Source organism: Phaethon aethereus (assembly GCF_964289735.1).
Source record: "Phaethon aethereus genome assembly, chromosome: 15".
NCBI classification, from domain to species: domain Eukaryota; kingdom Metazoa; phylum Chordata; class Aves; order Phaethontiformes; family Phaethontidae; genus Phaethon; species Phaethon aethereus.
Genome location: NC_138591.1, coordinates 13,551,201 through 13,571,703, shown reverse-complemented (window position 1 = coordinate 13,571,703; position 20,503 = coordinate 13,551,201). Strand labels below are relative to the sequence as shown.

At 35.7% G+C, this 20,503-nt stretch overlaps 1 protein-coding gene across 2 annotated transcripts in view; it reads right to left on the bottom strand.

Moving 5' to 3' along the window:
• The window catches only part of USP7 (ubiquitin specific peptidase 7), a gene marked incomplete at its 3' end in the record, with an annotated part of 72,870 nt that overhangs the window by 4,254 nt on the left and 48,113 nt on the right, over positions 1-20,503 (bottom strand). For both annotated transcript variants that reach the window (XM_082006557.1, XM_082006558.1), the window contains 21 exons: positions 18,687-18,741; positions 18,077-18,157; positions 17,893-17,983; positions 17,004-17,086; positions 15,893-16,002; positions 14,914-15,070; positions 13,665-13,809; positions 12,936-13,066; positions 11,710-11,844; positions 11,416-11,517; positions 10,625-10,730; positions 10,127-10,219; positions 9,168-9,235; positions 7,969-8,069; positions 6,454-6,607; positions 5,100-5,167; positions 3,621-3,729; positions 3,447-3,524; positions 2,975-3,075; positions 2,250-2,349; positions 1,289-1,408 (listed from right to left, as the gene is read on the bottom strand). In XM_082006557.1, coding sequence (XP_081862683.1) covers positions 1,289-1,408; positions 2,250-2,349; positions 2,975-3,075; positions 3,447-3,524; positions 3,621-3,729; positions 5,100-5,167; positions 6,454-6,607; positions 7,969-8,069; positions 9,168-9,235; positions 10,127-10,219; positions 10,625-10,730; positions 11,416-11,517; positions 11,710-11,844; positions 12,936-13,066; positions 13,665-13,809; positions 14,914-15,070; positions 15,893-16,002; positions 17,004-17,086; positions 17,893-17,983; positions 18,077-18,157; positions 18,687-18,741 — 2,188 coding nt within the window. The remainder of the gene's footprint in view (positions 1-1,288; positions 1,409-2,249; positions 2,350-2,974; positions 3,076-3,446; positions 3,525-3,620; positions 3,730-5,099; positions 5,168-6,453; positions 6,608-7,968; positions 8,070-9,167; positions 9,236-10,126; positions 10,220-10,624; positions 10,731-11,415; positions 11,518-11,709; positions 11,845-12,935; positions 13,067-13,664; positions 13,810-14,913; positions 15,071-15,892; positions 16,003-17,003; positions 17,087-17,892; positions 17,984-18,076; positions 18,158-18,686; positions 18,742-20,503) is intronic.

Below are 20,503 nucleotides of genomic sequence, written 5' to 3'. Positions count from 1 at the left end.
AATCTTGGAAAAAAAAGGGGTGCTGTTAATAGTTCCTGCTTTAAGCTTAATTGAAATACATTGCCTTAATCTCTCAGCTATTTACAAAATTGCACAATGTCAACATCATGCACTACAATACAGAATAACAACATACAACTTGCTATAAATTCAGCAACTGTAAGTCTTATTAATTCATCATCATGCAAACTGTCCCATAAATCGACCAGGCACTGCTAGTGGTATGTGCAAGTTAGGTTAAAGGTAAGAAACAAAGTTAGATAATTAGCAGCAAAACAGGAATTTGGGGAAAAAAAATTTTACATATCCTTCCTAAGCATATTACTTTTTAAAAACTCTACACCTGTGATGCTCCCCCTCAATTAGTAATTTTTGTAGTATGTTTCTGCATGCTGTGTATGTAAACTGCCCCCAAAAAAAGTGATGGATCAGCATCAACTTAAAGACGAATAATATATATCAACTGTCATAGACATGGAAATGAAGTACAAATGGTTTCCACCATTTGGAAATGGTTTTACTCTACATTGATCAAAAATACGGAATATAGTGAAATGCTATTGGATTCAGAGACGTGGACATATTTCTCAGTCCAAAACTTTTATAAAAGTAGGTAATTTTCATACAAACTAACATACATGAACCAGAAAAAAGTTTAGAAGCAAACTGCTAACTGCCCCCAGAAATACACTTTGATATTAAAAGAATTAGTGTGACATTCAGTTGGAGCAGCACCACATAAAAACTTAACAATTTAAATTAAACTTTCAAAATCAGCTTTCACTCTTGTACTAACTTCCAGCCCTAGAAGATAAAGCACATCAAATTACAGAAGCTATGAAATACAAAGTCATCTTAGAAAATGTTCAAGAAAACAAACTCAGTTTTCATAATCATGTGTCTCAGTAAGAAGCCAAGCAACCATGGCCTAGCCACTCTTGCTAACAAGTTGGCATTGCAATTACTGAAGTGGTATTACAAATAGGCTTCTAGGTCCGTTGGCAGGGGTTCTGCGGGGATTAGTATTGCTGTGGTAGTATTTCAAGTCCCTGGCTGCTTTCTAGATATTGCACAGACTCACCGAAACACTAAACAATCTCTATATGCAAAAGAGAACTGAGGTGGTAAATAACTTAACCGTAAAAAGGCATGTAAGGGACAGAAGCCTTTATTACAAGAGCAGTATTTTCCAATACACTTTTTATAATAATCAATTTATTTGGCAGTGCTTTAAGAAATCATCATCAATATAATCCCACGTGGAGAAAAAGGAGGAGGCATACTGTACCTGGTGTATCCTCAGCAAGAATGGAATTCCAAATGTCCCAAAGACCTCTTTGTGAAAATGTGCCACTGTGATTAGCATTTCGTTTTCTTTATCTATATCTACCTGGTCCAGAGGAATTTCCTAGATCCAGACACAAAATTATGCCTGCAATCAGTTAAAACGTCCCCAAAAAGTATTAAGTAACTATATACTTAATACTTATATACTTAATTAATAATTAAGTAACTAAAAGCATAATTGGTGTAAAACAAGTTTATTTAAAAACAATTAAAAGAACCATGCCGTTTAACAGAGTCTTTTTACAAGACTCATTCATCCCTGGCATGACAGCATTTCAGCTTCCCCTCAGTAAATATTCTCCTGGCTTCCCCAAATGGCTTTTTTGACATGAAATCTTGTATCAGGTGTAGTAGTAGCTGATAGCAATATCACAGACCTCCTGCCATCGCTTCATTACAGTATACATTGGAAGTGTTTTTTTTTGTTTTTTTTTTTAATTTCTGATCTTTGAGCCAAGTTAACAGATTTGCTTGATGAAATGTTTACAAAAATCACATGATAAGTATAAAAATTTGGCTCAAGAAGCTCAAACTTAACAGAAAAGGAAACAAAGTCTTCTGGAATATTTAAGTATGAAACTGGTTCTAAGGATAAACAGTTACGCCATGAGTCCTCAAACAATTATTGCTAAGGCAGCAAATGTTCTATGGACAAGCCCTTGCCAAGTCTTCACGTATTGTTATAATAAACATACATTAAAATTTGAAGAACGAAATCATTATAGGGAAGTAGATGGAACAAAGGAAAAATTTTTAGAAGCATTACCTTTTAAAATACATATATATAATCATGTAATTTAGCTTGCTGAAAGTATCACAGTACTTGAAAATCAGAATCGCCAGTTGAGAGTTTCTTCTCTCAAAGTCAAGTTTTAAAGTTTCTTTACAAAAGTAATATTTACCTCTATTCGAAACGTTCGACTTGTTGCAGGTGACAAACACTCTAACAGCTCATCTTCCTGATGGACACCGATTATTTTGTAACTTACAATTTCTAGCAGCCTTAAAAATAAACAAACAGGAAAAGCATTTTTAAAAAATTTAAAAAAAAATAAAAATAATCAATGCAATATTTTTTTCTCAAACTTTGAGAAGGATTAGTGTTAGTCAGGATGCTAAAAGATAGTATTACTGTATTTGTAAAATTTAAAATTCAGTCTTTAGTAAAAATTAAGCTGTAAAGTTAACATGAGGTTAAATTACTTCTGGCTCATGGCAAAAAAAGCCAGTATGTGCAATTATAAGACAAAGGTTTTAAATTTAAATTATTTCTTTAAACTCTCTTTGAACGACCACACTTTTAACCTCTGAGAAGTGAACAGCATGAAATGCTTGAATTGGAAACAATTATTAAGTTCAGAGTCAAAAAATGCAATTGATGAAACTTATGCATCTCAAGGATGTAACTTCATGAAATAGAAAATAAATAAATAAATAAAAAAAATTATATTTGTAGTTAAAAAAAAAAACTCTCTTAGCAGTGTGAATCTGGAAGCTTTTTATTTTTAACAGAGTATCAGACTTCATTTGATAATAATGGTTTCTACACTATTTTAAATTCTATGGATACTTTTCTGCACACAATCTACATGATCACATAACGGAAATCAAAATCTTCCAGCTTTACCTTAATTTCCCTGAACCTTTTTCAGAGAGTTCTACAACTTTTTTACATTCTTCTAACAGGTCCCGCACACACCCATGCTTATCTGGATATACTGTTATTTCCTACGGAATTTGAAACAGAATAATCATTAGGAAACCTGAAAAATGTAACCAACCTTATTAAAGCACAAAACACACTGTATTCTTCTCTTCATGACAAACTCATCTTTAAAAGATAACAATTACTGAAGTGAACACCAATCATCTTCAAAGTTTTTGTTAAGAACTGGAACAATCTTTTTAAATTTTCTTTTTTATGCGTTTTTTGTGGTTTGGGGTTGTTTTTATTAGTTTGTTTTTTTTACATAAGGTACAACTTCATTCTAATTTTGTGTTCTTCACGGACAACAGGTGTGCGAACTGCACCATAACCACAGCCATACCAGCTTTGACATAGAAATGACAGCAAGTTTGTAACAGCCAGCCTCACTCACCTCTTCCCTAAACTGGCTATTTAGCCATATGCATTTAAAACTTCTTCTGTTTTCAAAATCAGTTATTTTCATTTTGAGCTTAAGGAAGAAAAGAAAAACACTTTAGGCATACTTTGTATAGGGCAGAATTATTTTTTTTTTAAATTCACACCAATAAAAACAAAAGACTCTTACCTGTTGATAGTAAAGTTTTTTAGGTTGCCTAGGCTTGAAGAACTGCAGAAGATCTCTTAAAGTACCTTCATAATTATGTCTAAGAGGATTACCAGGGCCATCCCTATAACTACAGAACGAAAAAGAAAAACAAGTATCTCTTTACAATCCAGCACTGCTCAATAAATCCAAGTACCAAGTACATTTTTTATTCTTGGCTTCCAATTTCATATAATTGCTAGCACAGCCTAAGCAGCATTATACTCAGTGCTTTAGTGATTTTTAAAAACAGGTGAGTGTATGGGAACAGAAATACCATTAACTGTGCGTGTTAACTCTCTTGGATGTTTACAAGGTCGCCTTTAATGCTTCAGGGCGGCAGACCTACATTCCTCTGAAACTACTAGTAGAGCAGCACATGCTTTAGATTGTGAAAGGTTAATTTGTGGAGCCATATGACACAGCAAATTCCAGAGTGACCACAGCACTGTAAAATGTATTTGTAAAATTTAGAATTCAGTCTTTAGTAAAAGTTAAGCTGTAAAGTTAAAAGAGATTAAATTACTTGTGGCTCATGGCAAAAAAAGCCAGTACGTGCAACTACAAGACAAAGGTTTTTAATTTAAATTATTTCTTTAAACTCTCTTTGAATGACCACACAACTCCTGAGAATCAAAAAGGGGGGGGGGGGGGGGGGGGGGGAAGAAGAGCTACTCAAATTATGACAGGTTCATTGATGATGAAGGGAGATACCTACAGGTTAATAAAGATCAATCTATATTTACAGGAATACAAAACGATGGGGTAATTTTTGTGTGTGCATTATTGCTGCAGCATATACCTAGAACTACTGATATGCTGTTTTCTACTATAGTTTTATACAGATTCAAATCCAGTTTTACACAACTGTGCCTGAGAATACCACTTTAATCAGAAATGTCCCTTTTAGCAGCTGGGAACTTGTTAGATCATAGTCATCTTCAAAAAACCTCATTTGCAGACTTGGGGAGGGGGGTGAGGGGGTGGATGTAAAAAAAAAAAACAACACAAAAAAAAACAACAGTGAAGTAACTCCTGCATAAATCAGCAAAAATCCTGCTTTTATGTACACTTTTTTCTGCTCTCCTCCATTCTAGAAATGTGCATTCACTGAAACACCACTTAGATTAGCTTAATAATTTGTCCCATACAGTCAGGCTTTGAAGTAATTAATGATTTTAGACATTTAAACAGTGATACTTTAAAATGCAGTTTTTTTTCAATGACACTTACTGGAACTCTTCCAAAATGTGCAATTCCTTGAGGCTCTAGTGTCAGCCACTGCAATACTTTAAACTGTCTATGCAACTTGCTGTGCATGCCAGAACACTAACATTTTACTGCTTAAGAATTAGTTTACAAGCTGGAAAAAAACCACAGAGTAACTGCTACTTATCTATATTTGGGCTAAGTATTTTAAAGAATATTTCAGACACAGAACACTAAGGAAATACATCTTACCCTTGGGACTTGAAAAACTGTAATAGCATTGGGTCTGTATTAAGTCTTTGCGCAACTGTCTTTGCAACCTGCAAATAAATTTTTTTGTAAGTTCTGAACTGAGACAGTTATGACATTGCTCTACAATCATACAGTCATTCATTACATTTCACAAACATTATGCTACTGAAATTCTGAGAGATCCACTATGTCTACTTCCAAGGCAAAATCAACTAGTATCTTTAGCTTCTGAACAGTTGACAGAGTAAGATACACTAGGGGAAAAAAAGGAAATTGTTTTATTACAATAAATCACTGTCACCAAAAGGCCACAAAATCCACAACAATAGCTCTACTCCTCTTTTGTGTTTTTTGTTTGTTTTTAGTGGGGTTTTTTGTTTTAATTCTAGTATTAATGGGGAAATAAGTAAGACTTGCTCTTTGAAAATTCCCACTGTTCTTTAATTCACTCCAAGGAAGTCAGCTTGCTGGGAAATATCACCACATTATTCCCATCAGTGTATTTCATGTCACTGCCTCAAAAAAAGCATGAGGATTCACTGTCTGTATTTCCCTTACCAAAATAAGGTATAAAGAACTTACAGTTCAAGTAAAAATGAAATAAAAGCGAGTTGCCGAAAAGCAGATGATGAGAACAGGATAGCAAAAGCCATCCCTGACTTCCCCTGTGTAAGCAGGTGCTCAAAGTTCCTGCCCTTGGTGACAGAAAAGAGACTTGTCTGTTTTTAAGTTTTTGACACTGACAAGAGCAAGTGCAGGAGAACTGTAGGGAGCCAAATCTACTCAGGCGCTTAATAGATGAGATCAACTTTATTTTATGCGTTTTTTTCAAGTTTCATTGTTCAGTTTTCTTCTTCTAAACACTCCCAGTCACCTTTTCTGAGCACAACAGGTTTGACCTGCTAGTACCACTGAGCGTTAAACAGCATTCTGTGAAGAAAGCAATACAGTTTGGTCTAGAAAATTAATATTGTTGGTGATATTACCAGAAGAAAATAGGTATCATTAGATTCCCTAGGTATTTAACAGCTGAATAAGTTGAGCAAGTTTTACATGTCCATTAGAAAGCAAACGCATAATTGCACTAGAATATCATTTCCCTGACAGAGCAGAATGGCACATCAAGAAAGAATCCTATTGTCAAATAACTCATTTTTAATAAAACTGGGCGTTTTTAGAGTATTTTCTTCTCACAAGCATTAGCGGCTTCCTTAAATTTTTCACTACCACAGTGCAAAATGTGTACAAGAACAGATCTACTCTTTTCTAAAAATATGTATAATGCACTTGAAAACTAATGCAAAAGTTACTTTCAGAACAAGGAAACAAAAGCAGAGACAAATAGGACACATGCCTGAAAGTAATTCATCCTATTGGATAAAGTAACAACAAAGCCTGGGTCATTGGGGATGGTTTTATCACAGAAAATGACATCCACACGATGATAAAGGTCTCGGAAGTATTCTTTAGCTGTTGGTAGCTCACTGTTATCATTTTCTGGGTCATCCCTACAAGAGCAAACAAATGATAATAGCATTACGTATCACATTGTTACACGTACACGCAGTTAGGGCTTTTAAAAACATGTTCTACAGTAAGTCAGCAACAGTTGAGATACAGAAAAAAAGTTTAGAAACCTTTTTAAAGAGCCACCACTCGTACACAGTAGAACTAATACAGTCAGTAGTGACCCACACCCCTGAGCATTTCTGTGCGGTGCAAGGGCAAACGCGCTCGCGTGCTGTGCTCGCTCACTTGGCAATCCGCTGGTACCGACGCCAGCCCTTTCACAGCAGCATTCTAGCAGCAGTCATCCCTCCCCCCCATCCTGGCACATTACTGCGCATTGCTACAGCTTTCCATATACTCCTGTATGAATTGCTTTGCAGAGAGGCCAGATGTACAATAGTGCGAAACAGTCGGCACAGACGCTGGTTTGGGTCACTACTGACTGGTACCCCTATCTTCTCAGCAGAGAAATAGCACCAGGGTACAAGCTGTGCACTTACCCAGGAGTCAGCAGCCAGCCAAAGGTGCTTAACACCAACTGGGTCAACAGGGAATGCGAGTTCCAAGGCATGACATGAGAAATACATTCATCTCACATAATCTGGGGTAAGAGTGCTGCAGATAGACTAGCTGGCTTCCACCCACTGTCAGCCCATGGAGAGAAACAGAGCAACACAGTTGGGTGTGACCATCAGGAGTGAGAGCATAGAAGTGCTGATTTATAGCCCTGACAAGCTTATGAAAGGTCCCTTTAATGGATACAAGATGCAGGAGTTCTCCTTTGGCCTGGGAGAAAACTCAGTTGAAGCACTAGTACACCTATGAGTCGCATACGCTCAGGCAAACTGGGAGCATCTCATCACTGCAGACTGATATGGAACTCACTGTTGTGCATGAGTAAAAGGAAAAAAGGGAACGCAGTTTAGTTTAGTTCTAGGCTGAAAGGAGCTCCAAGCCAAGAGCCTTGAACAGCAGTAATGGTACAGAGCCCGAGATCTGAAATGTTGGTAGGCTCTTCAGTTTCCAAGTTACAGCAGCTCCAAGTAAAAAGTTGCAGAACTTGGACACGTTGCTGAACCACACTCTTGGGTAATATTAAGTCCTATTTTAGGTTATGAGTTTTCTAAACTAGGATGAAATCTTCTTTTCTTTAAATAATGTGGCATGTGATCGTTAAAATACTACCAAAATTTTTTTCATTTCCCCTTTGAATAAACAAATGAGAACTGCTGAGAACATGTCTACTGTTGGAAAATTCTACTTTGCTCTTGTTAAAAATGCTAAGTTAAAGGAAATTATGCTTTCAATGTGAACCACGTGATTTAATTGCAATGATAAACTGGCACCTTAAAATACATACTTCTGAAACACTATGATGTCGCCATCCATGAGTTCATCAAGAGCTTTATCAAGAGATACATCATAGTCTTGAATCCTTTCTGTTAAATTGGGTTTAACTTCCTGCAATAAAGAACAAAAATTGTTGATCACAGAATAAAGACAAAAATAAAGGTCACAATAGTGAAGAAATCCTCAGATAAGGTAACTTGTATCTTCTTTCAACTGAAACAAATGGATACATATGTGTATGTAAATTAAATGTAATCTTAGCTATGGTCCAGATACATCTAGTTGCTATTGATAAAGCTGGCTGCTCATTTTTACCTTTGGAGTCTCACTCAAGTTATCTTAATTTTCAAGACTATTTTATAATTCAGTATTATCTTGTTAGCACTGAAAATTTTCCAAAATTCAGAGATTAATTTTCTACTGATGCAGCTTCCAGGAAGCTTGGAGAACCCTAATTATGCTCACTTATTTTAATAATGCAGAACTTTTGTACAGCAATTCACTTGTCTTAAATAAAAAACCAAAAAAAACACCAACCATATTAAAAATGCCTATGTTATAAAATATCTATATGCATATTACATATTTATACTTGTAGGTTGATCTCTTGGGATAAAAGCAACTGTCTAAACAAACTGGAATCAAACTGTAACCCTGACCTGCACACAGTAGGAGTACCTGACAGTTCTGCTTTTTAAGATGGAAGTGTGTGTGCTGCCCTGGAACCACCAGAGAGAGCAGCATGACTGCTAACAAAAATCACAATGAAAAAAAAAAAAATTCCTTGCTCTTACTATAGCAAGGACTTTGCCTTGGCAAGATCTGCATCTTCAGCACTCAATAAATACAGCCATTAAAAAGATTTCTGTATTTGGGCAGAAACATGTTAGCAGACTAAGTATTTTGTTTGCTGATTTCTAACTTGGGGAAGGAAGGAGAAGACGCAACGTTTTCTTAACTCTGCTGTCTTTTGTTTTTAAAGCATCACACTTTAGTTGTTTAATTTTAAATCTGTTTTGATATCAACTATCTGTTGGTACTCTCTTGCAGCACTGTAAACTTCAAAGTTTAGGTTTGAAGGTTACAGGATTGCTTATGATTATAAATTACCATTGTTATAAGCAACCTTTTTTAACCAATAAAGCTTCTTCTTCTCTAGTTATAGCATGTGAAAGACAAAAATGTTACAAAAAGTCTGTCAATCCAAACCTCATAGAGGATAAGGTTAGTTTCTTGTGGAAATCCTGCTCTCTCACACATAACTGGAAGCAAGTCACCTATTGGAAAAGAAAAGGAATGTGAAATGCATTGCACTTTAACTGCTAGTGAGACCTCCTAAAAAGGAGTGAACCTATTTTTCTATCCTGGAAAAAGAGTTTTAAAATGCCTAAGAAAGAGAGCCTTTCAGGTTATAGCTTCCCTTATTGACCATCATCCCAGAGATAGATTTTAAAGTTTCCTTTTACTTCATCGGAACAACAAAAATGTGTGTAAGGCCAACAAAGATCAAAGAGCTGAAATAACACTGTTCCTTCCCCCAGAGAAAAATTTTAATCTCTTAAAAAAAAATAAAATATTAAGGCAGCTAAAATACAAAATTAGAAAGCACATACAAGTCTACAAAATAAGACATTCAAAATGACAAATCGAAGTATTTTTACTTGGTGGACATTTGCTGAATTCTTTAAATGGACCCATATGAAAACCAAGGCTCATGCCCAATTCAGTCTGAGCAGCTGCTCTCAGGCTACTATAGTGAAAAGTTGTAGAAGGGTTATTTTAAAAGCTTTTGTAGAAGTACATTCCACAAAAAAAACTTGAAATACAAGGAAAAAACCAAACTGACGAGTAATATCAAATCACAAAACTTTACAGCAAGTCTGAAACAACTGTTTATGTTCAACAACACCTGGTGAATACAGCAAACGTAACAAAAAATTAACCAACAGTCAACAGTGTATTAAAGCAATGCCTCAGCCTTGCAGGAAGTTCCACTGACCCAACATGGGGAAGAAAACTATCAGGTGTTGGGAGAAATCAGAATTTCTTTCTGTGGCCTACCTTTGATTTCAGTGTTAAAACTAATATTAAAAGAAAAAAGTAAATATGCAATCTATTGTATTTGAAAAATTTAAATTATAACAATAAAATTTATTTTTAGAACTCACGTATTTTACAGGATATAGGTGTGTAGATATGTCCACAATAATTCAGACTCCGAGTCTTCGGATCATACATCTTCAGAAACAACATTACATCATCTACAAATTAAGAAACAAGACTTAATTTTAAGTAAGGCTTATTTGAGTATGTCAGGGCGGGGCAGAGATTCATCCAGATATTTTTATTTAAACAGCATCAAAGATGTGTCTTTGATTTATTAATTGGATTAACGCCCTTAAAATAGTCTTAAATGCTGAATTTTTTATAAAAACATTATATATATATAAAAAAATAATTTATTCAGTGATAATAAAACCATGTGAAACACGTTTTACATTTGAAGAGAAATAAGGGGAAAACTGCAGAAAAAAAACTAATTTCAGCACTGTAGTTTGACGGGTACATCGATGTCATAATTGAAAAAAGAACTGCACAATGTTTTCTGAGATATACCCAAAATAAAAGTACTTTGTATTTACTCAAGTTTTAGCATATATGCTTACGATCTTTATCAAACTTGGGCAATGTTGCTCCAGTAGCAGCCATCTCTGGATCTACTGTTTCCAAAAATATTGTCCATGGATTTTCATTGTCACTGAGCTCAATCATCTATGTAGAAAGATGTGGAAGAAGAAAAAAAAGTCTCTGGAGAATATAATATAATCTGATACCTGCATTTTCATCAGATACAAGAACTTTACGACATTCTATGAGTGGGCGATTTATTTTTTTTAGTTGCATTATTGACAGGAAGTTTATCAAAAGAAACAATGACAGATATAAAAACACCAAAAAGGTTTTCATGAAGCACCAATTATAGGTTTTATTTAAAGTGGACCTCTTTCTTTTTCATTAAGAAAAAAAATTATACCTACAGCTGTCTTTATTATGGCAAGAAAATTACTTAAAACTCTAGAAGTAACAGGACAGTGAAACCAATCACCATTTTCTGTGGTATTTAGACACGATGTTTTACATTTTAAGCAACACATTTCATTAAATCCAGAGTTTTTGCCAAGATAATTGAGGACTCAAAAAGACATTTCTGTTTGAAATCCAACATAAAAATCATGATCATGCCTTTTTTCATGTAAGAAAAACCATGCACCACACTCTTCCCTCCTACCCAAATCACTCCACTAAATCTCAAGTCTTCTCAAGTATCAAACTTTACCAGGTACAGGTTAAATTAAAACCCTGAAAAATCTGATGTTTCAAACTTCCAGATTCTTAAAGAGAACTAAAAATCATGGGTGATGTACAGAAATAATGTCCTCTATCAATGAATATTTACCGTTTTATTGCCATCTGCTTCATTATCTAACATTGCAGGTCTTTTTGTTCCATTACTTCTTGCTTGCATTGGCCATAATCTGATTTGATCCTGGGGAAATCCCTAAAATAAATAAAAATTGTGACAGGAAACAAAGAAACAAAAAGGCTAAGATACTTATTATTAAGCCCAAATATTCTATTTTAAAAGGTCTAAATCATGACTGCTGCCAATATCTGGAGAAGATAAAGACTATGAAGCAACCATAATGTAATAAAATAAATGCATACAGATATTCAGCTACAGAAAACTTACCATTGTTTGAGAGAGATTTTGAACAAATTCTGTAAGCGTGGAGTTTTTTAATACTTTGAAAACAGTGTATTTCACTTTTTCTTCATCATACATATCATTGCCTTGGTGACCACAGAACTGATCCTCTGCCACTATCTGAAAAAATACATTTAAAGGTTACTACTCATATTAATTTAGCTGCACAATGTAATGCCTTCTCATGATGCTTTACTATGCAATGTCACCAGCTCTCTGGATAGTGGCACACTGCTAACACTATTCTTGTTCTCATGAAGAAAATTTGCAAGCATACAGATTATAATGCAATTTTAAATTGTGATTGATAGTCAAATCAGTAAGTAATTAAAATACACTAATTCTTACAAATCCCAAACAATTAAAAACCAGTTGCACTTAGATCTCAATCTTGGAAACATGTGCTCTAACAATCTTGGCACTTAAAAAAAGGCTACATAATTATTTTGCTGGTGTAATGCAAGGAGCCTGGCCTAAAAATGTTTCCTGTATCTCCCACAACTCCCATGCACTCTTTGTTAACAGAAAGACAAGCAGTGCAACTCTGCCAGTCTCTCCACTGAAAACAGCCCTAATGTAAATGCAGAATAGAACAGGCTGAACTTCACCAATACCCCTACTTACAAACACCAGAAAGAAGATGCAAGGAAACATGGAGGCAAGTGGAAAATGGGCTCTACTTTCTTGTGCCAGATGGGCTCTGGAAGGAGCCATAAACAGAGTTCCTTAAGGCGATTCATAACAATCTAGTCCATCTGGCTTTTCCAAAAAGATAATTGCAAATATAAGCACTCTCTCCTTCTGCTTCTACTTGATGAGCTCAGTTTGGCAGTAGTCCAGGCTTGCAGCCTATGGCTAGATACATTCTAATTTTAGAAAATAATTCCTGAAGGAGATAAAAGTGCAGTGGCAGAGCAGCCATTTGAAATAACCTGGTCCTCTTCCTTTCACCTGAACTTACTATTTTTACTTGCAAGCACATAACTTGTAGAGACAACAGAAACGGCTGTAACATCCAGTACTGTTTGTTTCATTAGGATTCATTGCATATGTAAATACACTTACAAGCACTAAAATCCTAATTTCACTTCAAACACTACTTCCAAACACAAAGTAAATAAAAAAAAAAAGTCAAGGTTTGTCTTGGGTAGTTCCATATTCTGAATTTTAATGGTAAGGTAGTTGCAACTTTATCTGTCTCAAAAGCTGACCTGCACTTGCATATAGAGGTGAGCTTCCTGCCTCTCCTTCCTCTTCTGAGCTTCTATCCTCTTCTCTTCTTGTAGCCTTTCTACAAGTTGTTGAGGAATATCATGGTCTGTGACAGGCTGCAAAACTTCACCTACAAAGCAGATTTTGTGATGTCATTTCAAGTTTTACATCAGACAAGGTTTTCTTCATACACACATGACTTTCCTCTGATTTTAAGTCAAAACCAGCTTTTTTTCATCTTTTAATTAAAAACATGGTTTGATATCATCATGTTTTGGCAAAAGAAGCATTTTCTATCCCAAGTCAAAATGCACTACTTCCATGAAATATGTATCACAGACTTCTGAATTAAATATTCATTTCAGGATTAAAAAAATATTTACCACCACTCAATTTTTTTAGTATACATATATCTACATATTTATAATCAATTTGGTTTAGTTTCCATCACTGAAGTTAGTTCACTAATTTTTCTATCCTACAAAACAACCAAGGCTGAAGAACCTTGCAGATACACAGTTTTGAATTACTGTGCTAAGACAACACTAGATTGCACATACTTTCCAAAAAATGAGAGAAAGGCTTGTTGATCCCACAGAATCTATAAATTACAACTATAACTAACACAGCCCCTTTGTATAGGAAGACTGTCAACAATTCAGAAGTAAAGTATAGCCCTAAATCCCTGTATGTACATCTAACTTGGAACACACACAGAGTATACATACTTAATTTTGATTCCCTGATGTAAACCAACATGTACGCATTCGTACAGTGCCGTACAGATAAGTCATCGTCATGACCTCCATAGTTGTGTTCAATCGCTTCTTCCTTTGTACATCTTGATACAACATCGTCATCAAATTTACACCACTAGAGAGAAAATTTCATATAAATGTAATTTTACACACAAAAACATGTTCTTGAATGATAAATTAATCCTATTTCTGGCATGTCTTTCAGCTCTTTGAAGTAACTAAAATTGCTCTTCAAGCAGCATGAGTTTAAAAACAAATCTAGTTCAGTATAATTTGTGCTACCTGCTACTTGTGCTCAGCATAAGGAAGGTCATAAATACCAAACCTTTACTGAAATATTCTAACATTTTACACTGATTATCAAAAGTCCAATAATTAATCAAAGGATATTTTCTTTAGACTGTTATTCAAATATCTAACATTCCTGTGCGAGTCAGAAAATTGACCTTATTTGTTGTAAAATAAAAGAGCGGTGATACACAACATCTAGTAATTATTTCTATATTTAAAGTAATTTACAGAACATTTTAAATTAGAACAATAAAGCCAATTAAGAATGAAAGACAAATAGCAACAAATTCACAGCAAAATCTGATTTCTACTTTTACTGTGAACAGTCATGTACACACAAAACCAGTCAACTCAAGGGAAGAGGCACCTGACCTATAAACGTCTGATCCAATCAAGTCACTTAAACCTGTAACAGTGGGACATGCAAAGACAGTGAACTTCTGAGTCACAGAAACATTTGAAACGTTCGTATCTGCTTCAGCATAAAGTCAGCCTGAAAAAATGCTGGATTAAATTTGACTGCAGTAGAACTTCAACACATATACACATACAACTGAAGGCATTCCCTTAGTTAAAAGTCTTTGCCAAAAGCCAATAGCAAAGACGAAGCTGCTCCTTTTAAGAAGGCAAGTGATTCTTTAATGCCTCCAAATACAGGATCCTCCCTAAAGACTCAAAACTAGACACAAGGGCTGCTCGTTTTTCTTTTTGTAAAGTAAGTTTCCCAAATACATTAGAATAGGCATCAAATGAAAAGAGTATCAAGCTAAGAACTACATGGAGAAGTCAAATCCCTGTGTGATGAGGTGAGTGTGCTGGCACGCTCTTCTGTAAGGGAAGAAAAATTCCAAAGATTTGCCCATTATGAAAACTGCAAGTATATATTTGCAAAAAACACAAATATGTTTAGGTGCTTTTCAATACTCACTTTTCCATCCCCCTTTGGATTTAAGTAAACAACGTAATGTCCACCATGGTTATCTCCGCTGTGTACTAAAACTGCATGAAGAATGTAATTCGCAGGATCTTTAGGATCTGTTTTTTGCAAAAACTCATCTAGTGGCAACTGTTCAGGAAACTCAAACCTAGTTTTGAAAAGATTTAAGACAGTTGTATTTGTAGTTAAGACAGACACATGCTATTATGGAGGACATCAGTACTTACTCCTAAAGCAAGTTACAAAAACAAGTTACAGGAGCAGATTTTATGAAATAATCTGCATAAGCACCTCTGAAAAAGTATGCCCTCAGTAACAGGGTTAAGAGCACTTTAACTGAAATAATGCTGTTTTGGATTCACTGTGCCAAGGGAAAAGCACAAAACCTTTTGTTTTCTAGCACACAAACACAGCTTTTCTAGCACAGGCACCATTGGACTGGAACACTATTTTGAAATGTCTTTCAGCTGCTGCAGTCTTACCTTCTTGGTGTGACTGAAATTGTTGTCATACAGATTTAGTTTACAACCAACAACGTAACACCTTGAGAAATTATTAGCCTCTACTTACAGCAAGTGGCCATGGAAACTGATGGAGGGAAAGCAGAGGACTACTTATTCAGCCTACTTACTCTTGTGGCAGCCTATGGGGATGTAACCAACTTTCCACACATGGCACGAAGAATGTTCCACAAAGTGTTAAAAGATGCATTCACTTATTTAATATTCAAAACGACAGCTACAAATGACTATTTAAGTATTCAATTTCTCACTCAGAACCTTAACATTCAACCAGTGCACCTTTTGGGGACCTCCACAATGTGTGACTGCACACACGTTCCTCTTGCAGTTGAATTAAAAAAAAAAAAAAAAAAAAAAGGTTTTGGCAAATTATTTTGGTAAAATACATTCACAGGTCCAAATTCTACAATGAAAGAAAACAAGCAAACAAACAAACCCCCAAAACTTACCTATCATTTATCTTGATGTTTTGGTCAGTCTGAGGATCATACATAAATCTCATGAGCTGTAGGTGTAATACTGGTGGCAATGTTAGGAACTTCACACCTTTCTCTGCCTCCTAGACATTTTAAAGGAAATAGAGGGTTGAAATTGCAAGATTTCCAGCAACTCAAAATACTTGTTTGCTGCCGTCACTCTTCCTATGGATGTTTACTTTATAGGGACAACACAATGTGCAGCAAAGAATGGTTTAAAACTGGGGTGGAAGTTAACCTTCTTAATATTGCACACACCTTCCCACGAGCTACTCCAATAACACTTACAAGAACTCAGTTCATTTAAATTTAGGCCATTCATACAAGCACATGTGAATACCTCACTGTATTAAGAGCAAGTTTCCTGTATAAGTAAAATCAAAAGAGAATACGAGGCCAAGAGGAGGTGAAAACACATTTTTGACCAATTAAGAATTTCATGTTCATTGTATCCTACCAACAAATATTTGGCTACCATGCTGTACTTTCCCAAGAACAGCTAAAGAATATATAGAACATTACTGACAAAACCTGGTATATAGAGGCTGCAGAAGTAAGCTCTAGTAAAACAACATTTTTTTATAAAGGACTTCAGCTTCCTACAGTGGATGCAGCAAAGCGCAGCTGAAAAGCTCCGAAACATGTGTGCACACATACATTTTTAAAATTCCATGGGTTCATTTGGCGGTCTTGTTGATGATACAAAAATGACCTCTCTAAAGTTACTTTTAGAGCTATGCTGCTTTTTAGTAGTCACAGAGAAGAACAGACTACTCTTAGAGGAAGAACTTCTCAGTCTTGAGATCAGTAGAGAAGTTAACCATTCTAGTCACTAAAACACTTACAGGCATAAAAGTGAAACTCACTGCTAATTACATTTTTTTTAAAATCCAAGCTCCATTTTAAGAAAACTAACAGCAATTAAGAGGAGCTATGTAAAAGCTTGTCCAAGGAGAAAAATCACCCAAAGGCAATTGATACAACCTAGAACGGATTTTGCAACATTTTTTGGCTACCATAGCTTTGTTATTTTATCAAGAACAGAAAAATAAAATTTAAAACCAAATTAAAAAAAGAAAAATACCTGCAAGCCATGTTCTCCTGCATCGTACTTGTTATCACCATCCAACTGTTCCACTGCAACGTAGTCAATGAAAGACTCAAAAACTAAATGAAAAAAAGATTGGGGAATTGTAGGGAAGGAGGAAGAAAAACGTTAAGTTTACTCTAGCCTGGGGGCTTAACAATATATTAATCAAATAACACATTAAGACATGAGAGTTTGTGTTTGAGTATTTCTACCTTTATTTAAGAAAAAAAGTTTTATATTGCTTAAGAATGTCAAGAAATGCACCAAATTGTAGGGGCATACATAAGAATATCAACAGATTTAAAAATCACAGTTACAACTGTCTGCCAAATCTCCTGTTCTCATTTAGCAACTGTTAAGTATCAAGCTAGATGATTCTGTTTGCTGGACTCTTACATGTCCTTTTTCATGTCTTGTGTGCCAAGTACTTGGTAAAGTGATGATAAGGGACCACTGTTATGCTGCTCCAATTAGTTCATTCTTTTTATTTGCTTATTACTATGGTCAAGGTCTAAATAAGAATCCATTTCCTCCAAGTTTCATCTTCATATATACATATTATAACCTACTGTGACACCACAGCACAGTATGCACTTTTGTGACACCTGGAAAATTCCTAAAATTCATAGTTTTGTGAAAAGATATCAGTGAGAGAATTAAGGAGGAAGGAGCAGAGAAGGGAAATGGGAGAAGGGCAAAAAGGTAACACAAGCAAAGAGCATTTTCTGTAGAAAATGTTTTCAATGAGGTGTCAAAGACTCTTTCCTCTGAAAGGGTATTTCAAAGTGCTAAGTACCAACAAACTCATTTGAAATCAACAGGCACTAAAGATGTCCAACATGTAGAAGTACTTGATTGGTGCATATCACAATGTATCACTTACTATTTTTCTTTCCCTTTATACTTAGCTGGATGTCATAATAATCTTCTATTCGTTCAGATCGATAGTCTACATGTTTGCATTGGATATAAGACTGTAAACAAAAAATAAGGAACACAGAATTTCAATGTATATAAGTAAGAATTAATTTAAATTATTTAAAATTTAAAAAGTATTAAATACATACCACCATCTTCCCTCTGAACAATTTAGGAATAGTGCCTTCTACACATGTGCCTTTCATTTTATTTTCCACGTTATCAAGCAGCTGAAAGAAAAATAAAGTTTTACATAGGATAAACTTGCAGGTTTTGAATTTATTCATCACAAACAGACAACTACTTCATTGATTAAACTCTAAGTCACTTGCATAAAAATGAAACGTTAGCCTATTCGTACTGGAATCTCTTTTCTACTCCTTTAAATTTTCCTCCCTAAAAACTGCACTGAGGACTACTGCAGCTACATTCCTTTGAGTCTGGAAAACCTCACAAATGTAACAATATATTTGCATCTTCAAAACTGCATTTCTCTCCATGGCTGTGTAAGGATCACCAGCATACGTTCCATTTATTTTCAACCTTCCCTATCCTTTACAAATTCCTCGCACACAAAAGGCCATAATCAATCCCATTCTTAAAAAAGAGAAATAAACCAAGGCAAAAACTCTATGTTTTAGAGACCTAACTTAGATTAATCAGTGCCAGTATTACTAGGATTGTTACTAAATTATATATACACAATATCAAGAGACAACATTATGCATCACAGATCCGTAAGAAATCGTAAAAACATACCACTCGACATAATTCCTGGACATCATGTTGCATGAAGCTGTCTAAAGTTTCCCACCTTTGTAAGACAAATTAATACAAAATTACTATATTATGAAGAAAACTTACAGCTCAATATGCATTTTTGTGATTTCTTTGCAGATCAAGAGTTTAGCACATAGCAAGATATAAAGACTCTGAGATTTAGTACTGGCTGATGCACAGTTTTTTGCAGTTCTGTAGCGTTTACTTGGCAGGAAGAAGGGGGCAATGAACTTGTGGGACATTTTGGCAGCCATTCCATGCCCACCTGCCTTCTCTCTCTGTGGATCTGGGGATGGGGACCAGCAAGGCAGCCGGAGCCAGCCAAAGAGGCAAGGGCCAGGCTACTGCTAGCAGAAGAATTCTTCCAGTCTACAACCCAGTCTCAGTTCACGCCAAAAAAACTCTTAAAAAAAAGGCCTGGGAGCAATTCAGTGCTGTCAAAATAGTTCCCACAGCACGCTTCTAGCTGCCTCTCTTCTGAGGGCCCTTCAGGTGCAGTCAAGTAGCATTCATGGATTATTTCAGCATGAAAGGAATTTATGTATTTTTAGGAAATATTGGCTCCTCTGTGCTCATCTAAACAGTTAATCCTGGACGCAAAGTAACTCCAAGGATGCAAGAGGCATCCAGCTTCCTAAACTGTCCACGTGCAAACACACTCCTGTGAAAGGAGGGGTGAGAGCAACAGCCTCTAAACACCTTGTAGCCAACACGGCACACTGCAACAACGGCATTCAGCACTACTGCCTTAAATAGAAAAGAAGCATAAAGTGGTTTTAGTTTCAGCATGAAATACTTTCTCCTACGAACTCAAGAATGCTTTTTTAAGTCTCTGACAACTCTTTTTCTACAGTCATCACTCCTAACCATATGAAATAGCTATGTTTACTGTAGGCTATAGCTTCAGCATTAGGTTCAACCCCAGCCCTTGAAGCCACAAGCACAAGGGTGATCAGGAGCAATACTAACTTTATCTTCCCCTCCCACTCTCTTCTCAGTGACTCACTGCCACTGTCACACGACAGCATTCTACTCCCAAAAAGTGTGCCAAAACAACTGTGTGGGCATCCACACTTAAAAAAGCTGAATGAAGTGACCTGTTGGATAATTAAGAATGGAAAATAACCTCCTGACTCCCTAGGCTTTAAACACTAGCCAGTTTCAAGGACAAAATCAAAGAAAAAGTTTACAATATTAGGATAAAAAAGGGCTCCTTCAGACATTGGCATGACTTTCTACTGAAAGAAGCCCAGCTTAGCTAGAAGCTCAAAATACCCAATATAAAGTTACAGTCTACACAGCATATAGGTATGTCTCACAAGGTTAGAAACCCCTCTCTGATCTAATGAGCTGGGGAAGACTAAGTCTTAAACATATTCAAAAATTCCTTCCCAAGAATGAAGGCAGGATTGAACACATTTTTAAAACCTTGCTCTCCGGTACAAAATGAAGCATCTGCAACACCCTCGGGAAAGGTCTCTTCAAGCTACTAAAGATGACTCAGTTGGGATCTTAACTCTAGATGAAATATTTATGATATCAGCAAGTCTCTCCAGAGTAAAAGGACAGCAGGAGTGCTGATAAACTAAATATACAGTGTGCTAGTGGGAAGAGGGTATGACCAGATAAACATACAACACTGAGGTTACCGATTTCATTTTAAACTTCCCCCAAAAGGTGAAAAGGAAAGGTTACAAAGACACAAGGTTATGAAGAGTCTTATCAGGACAGGGAACTACTACAAGCTTTAGCAGAAGATGCAGGATGGACACTAGGACAGCTATGTGAAAACGACG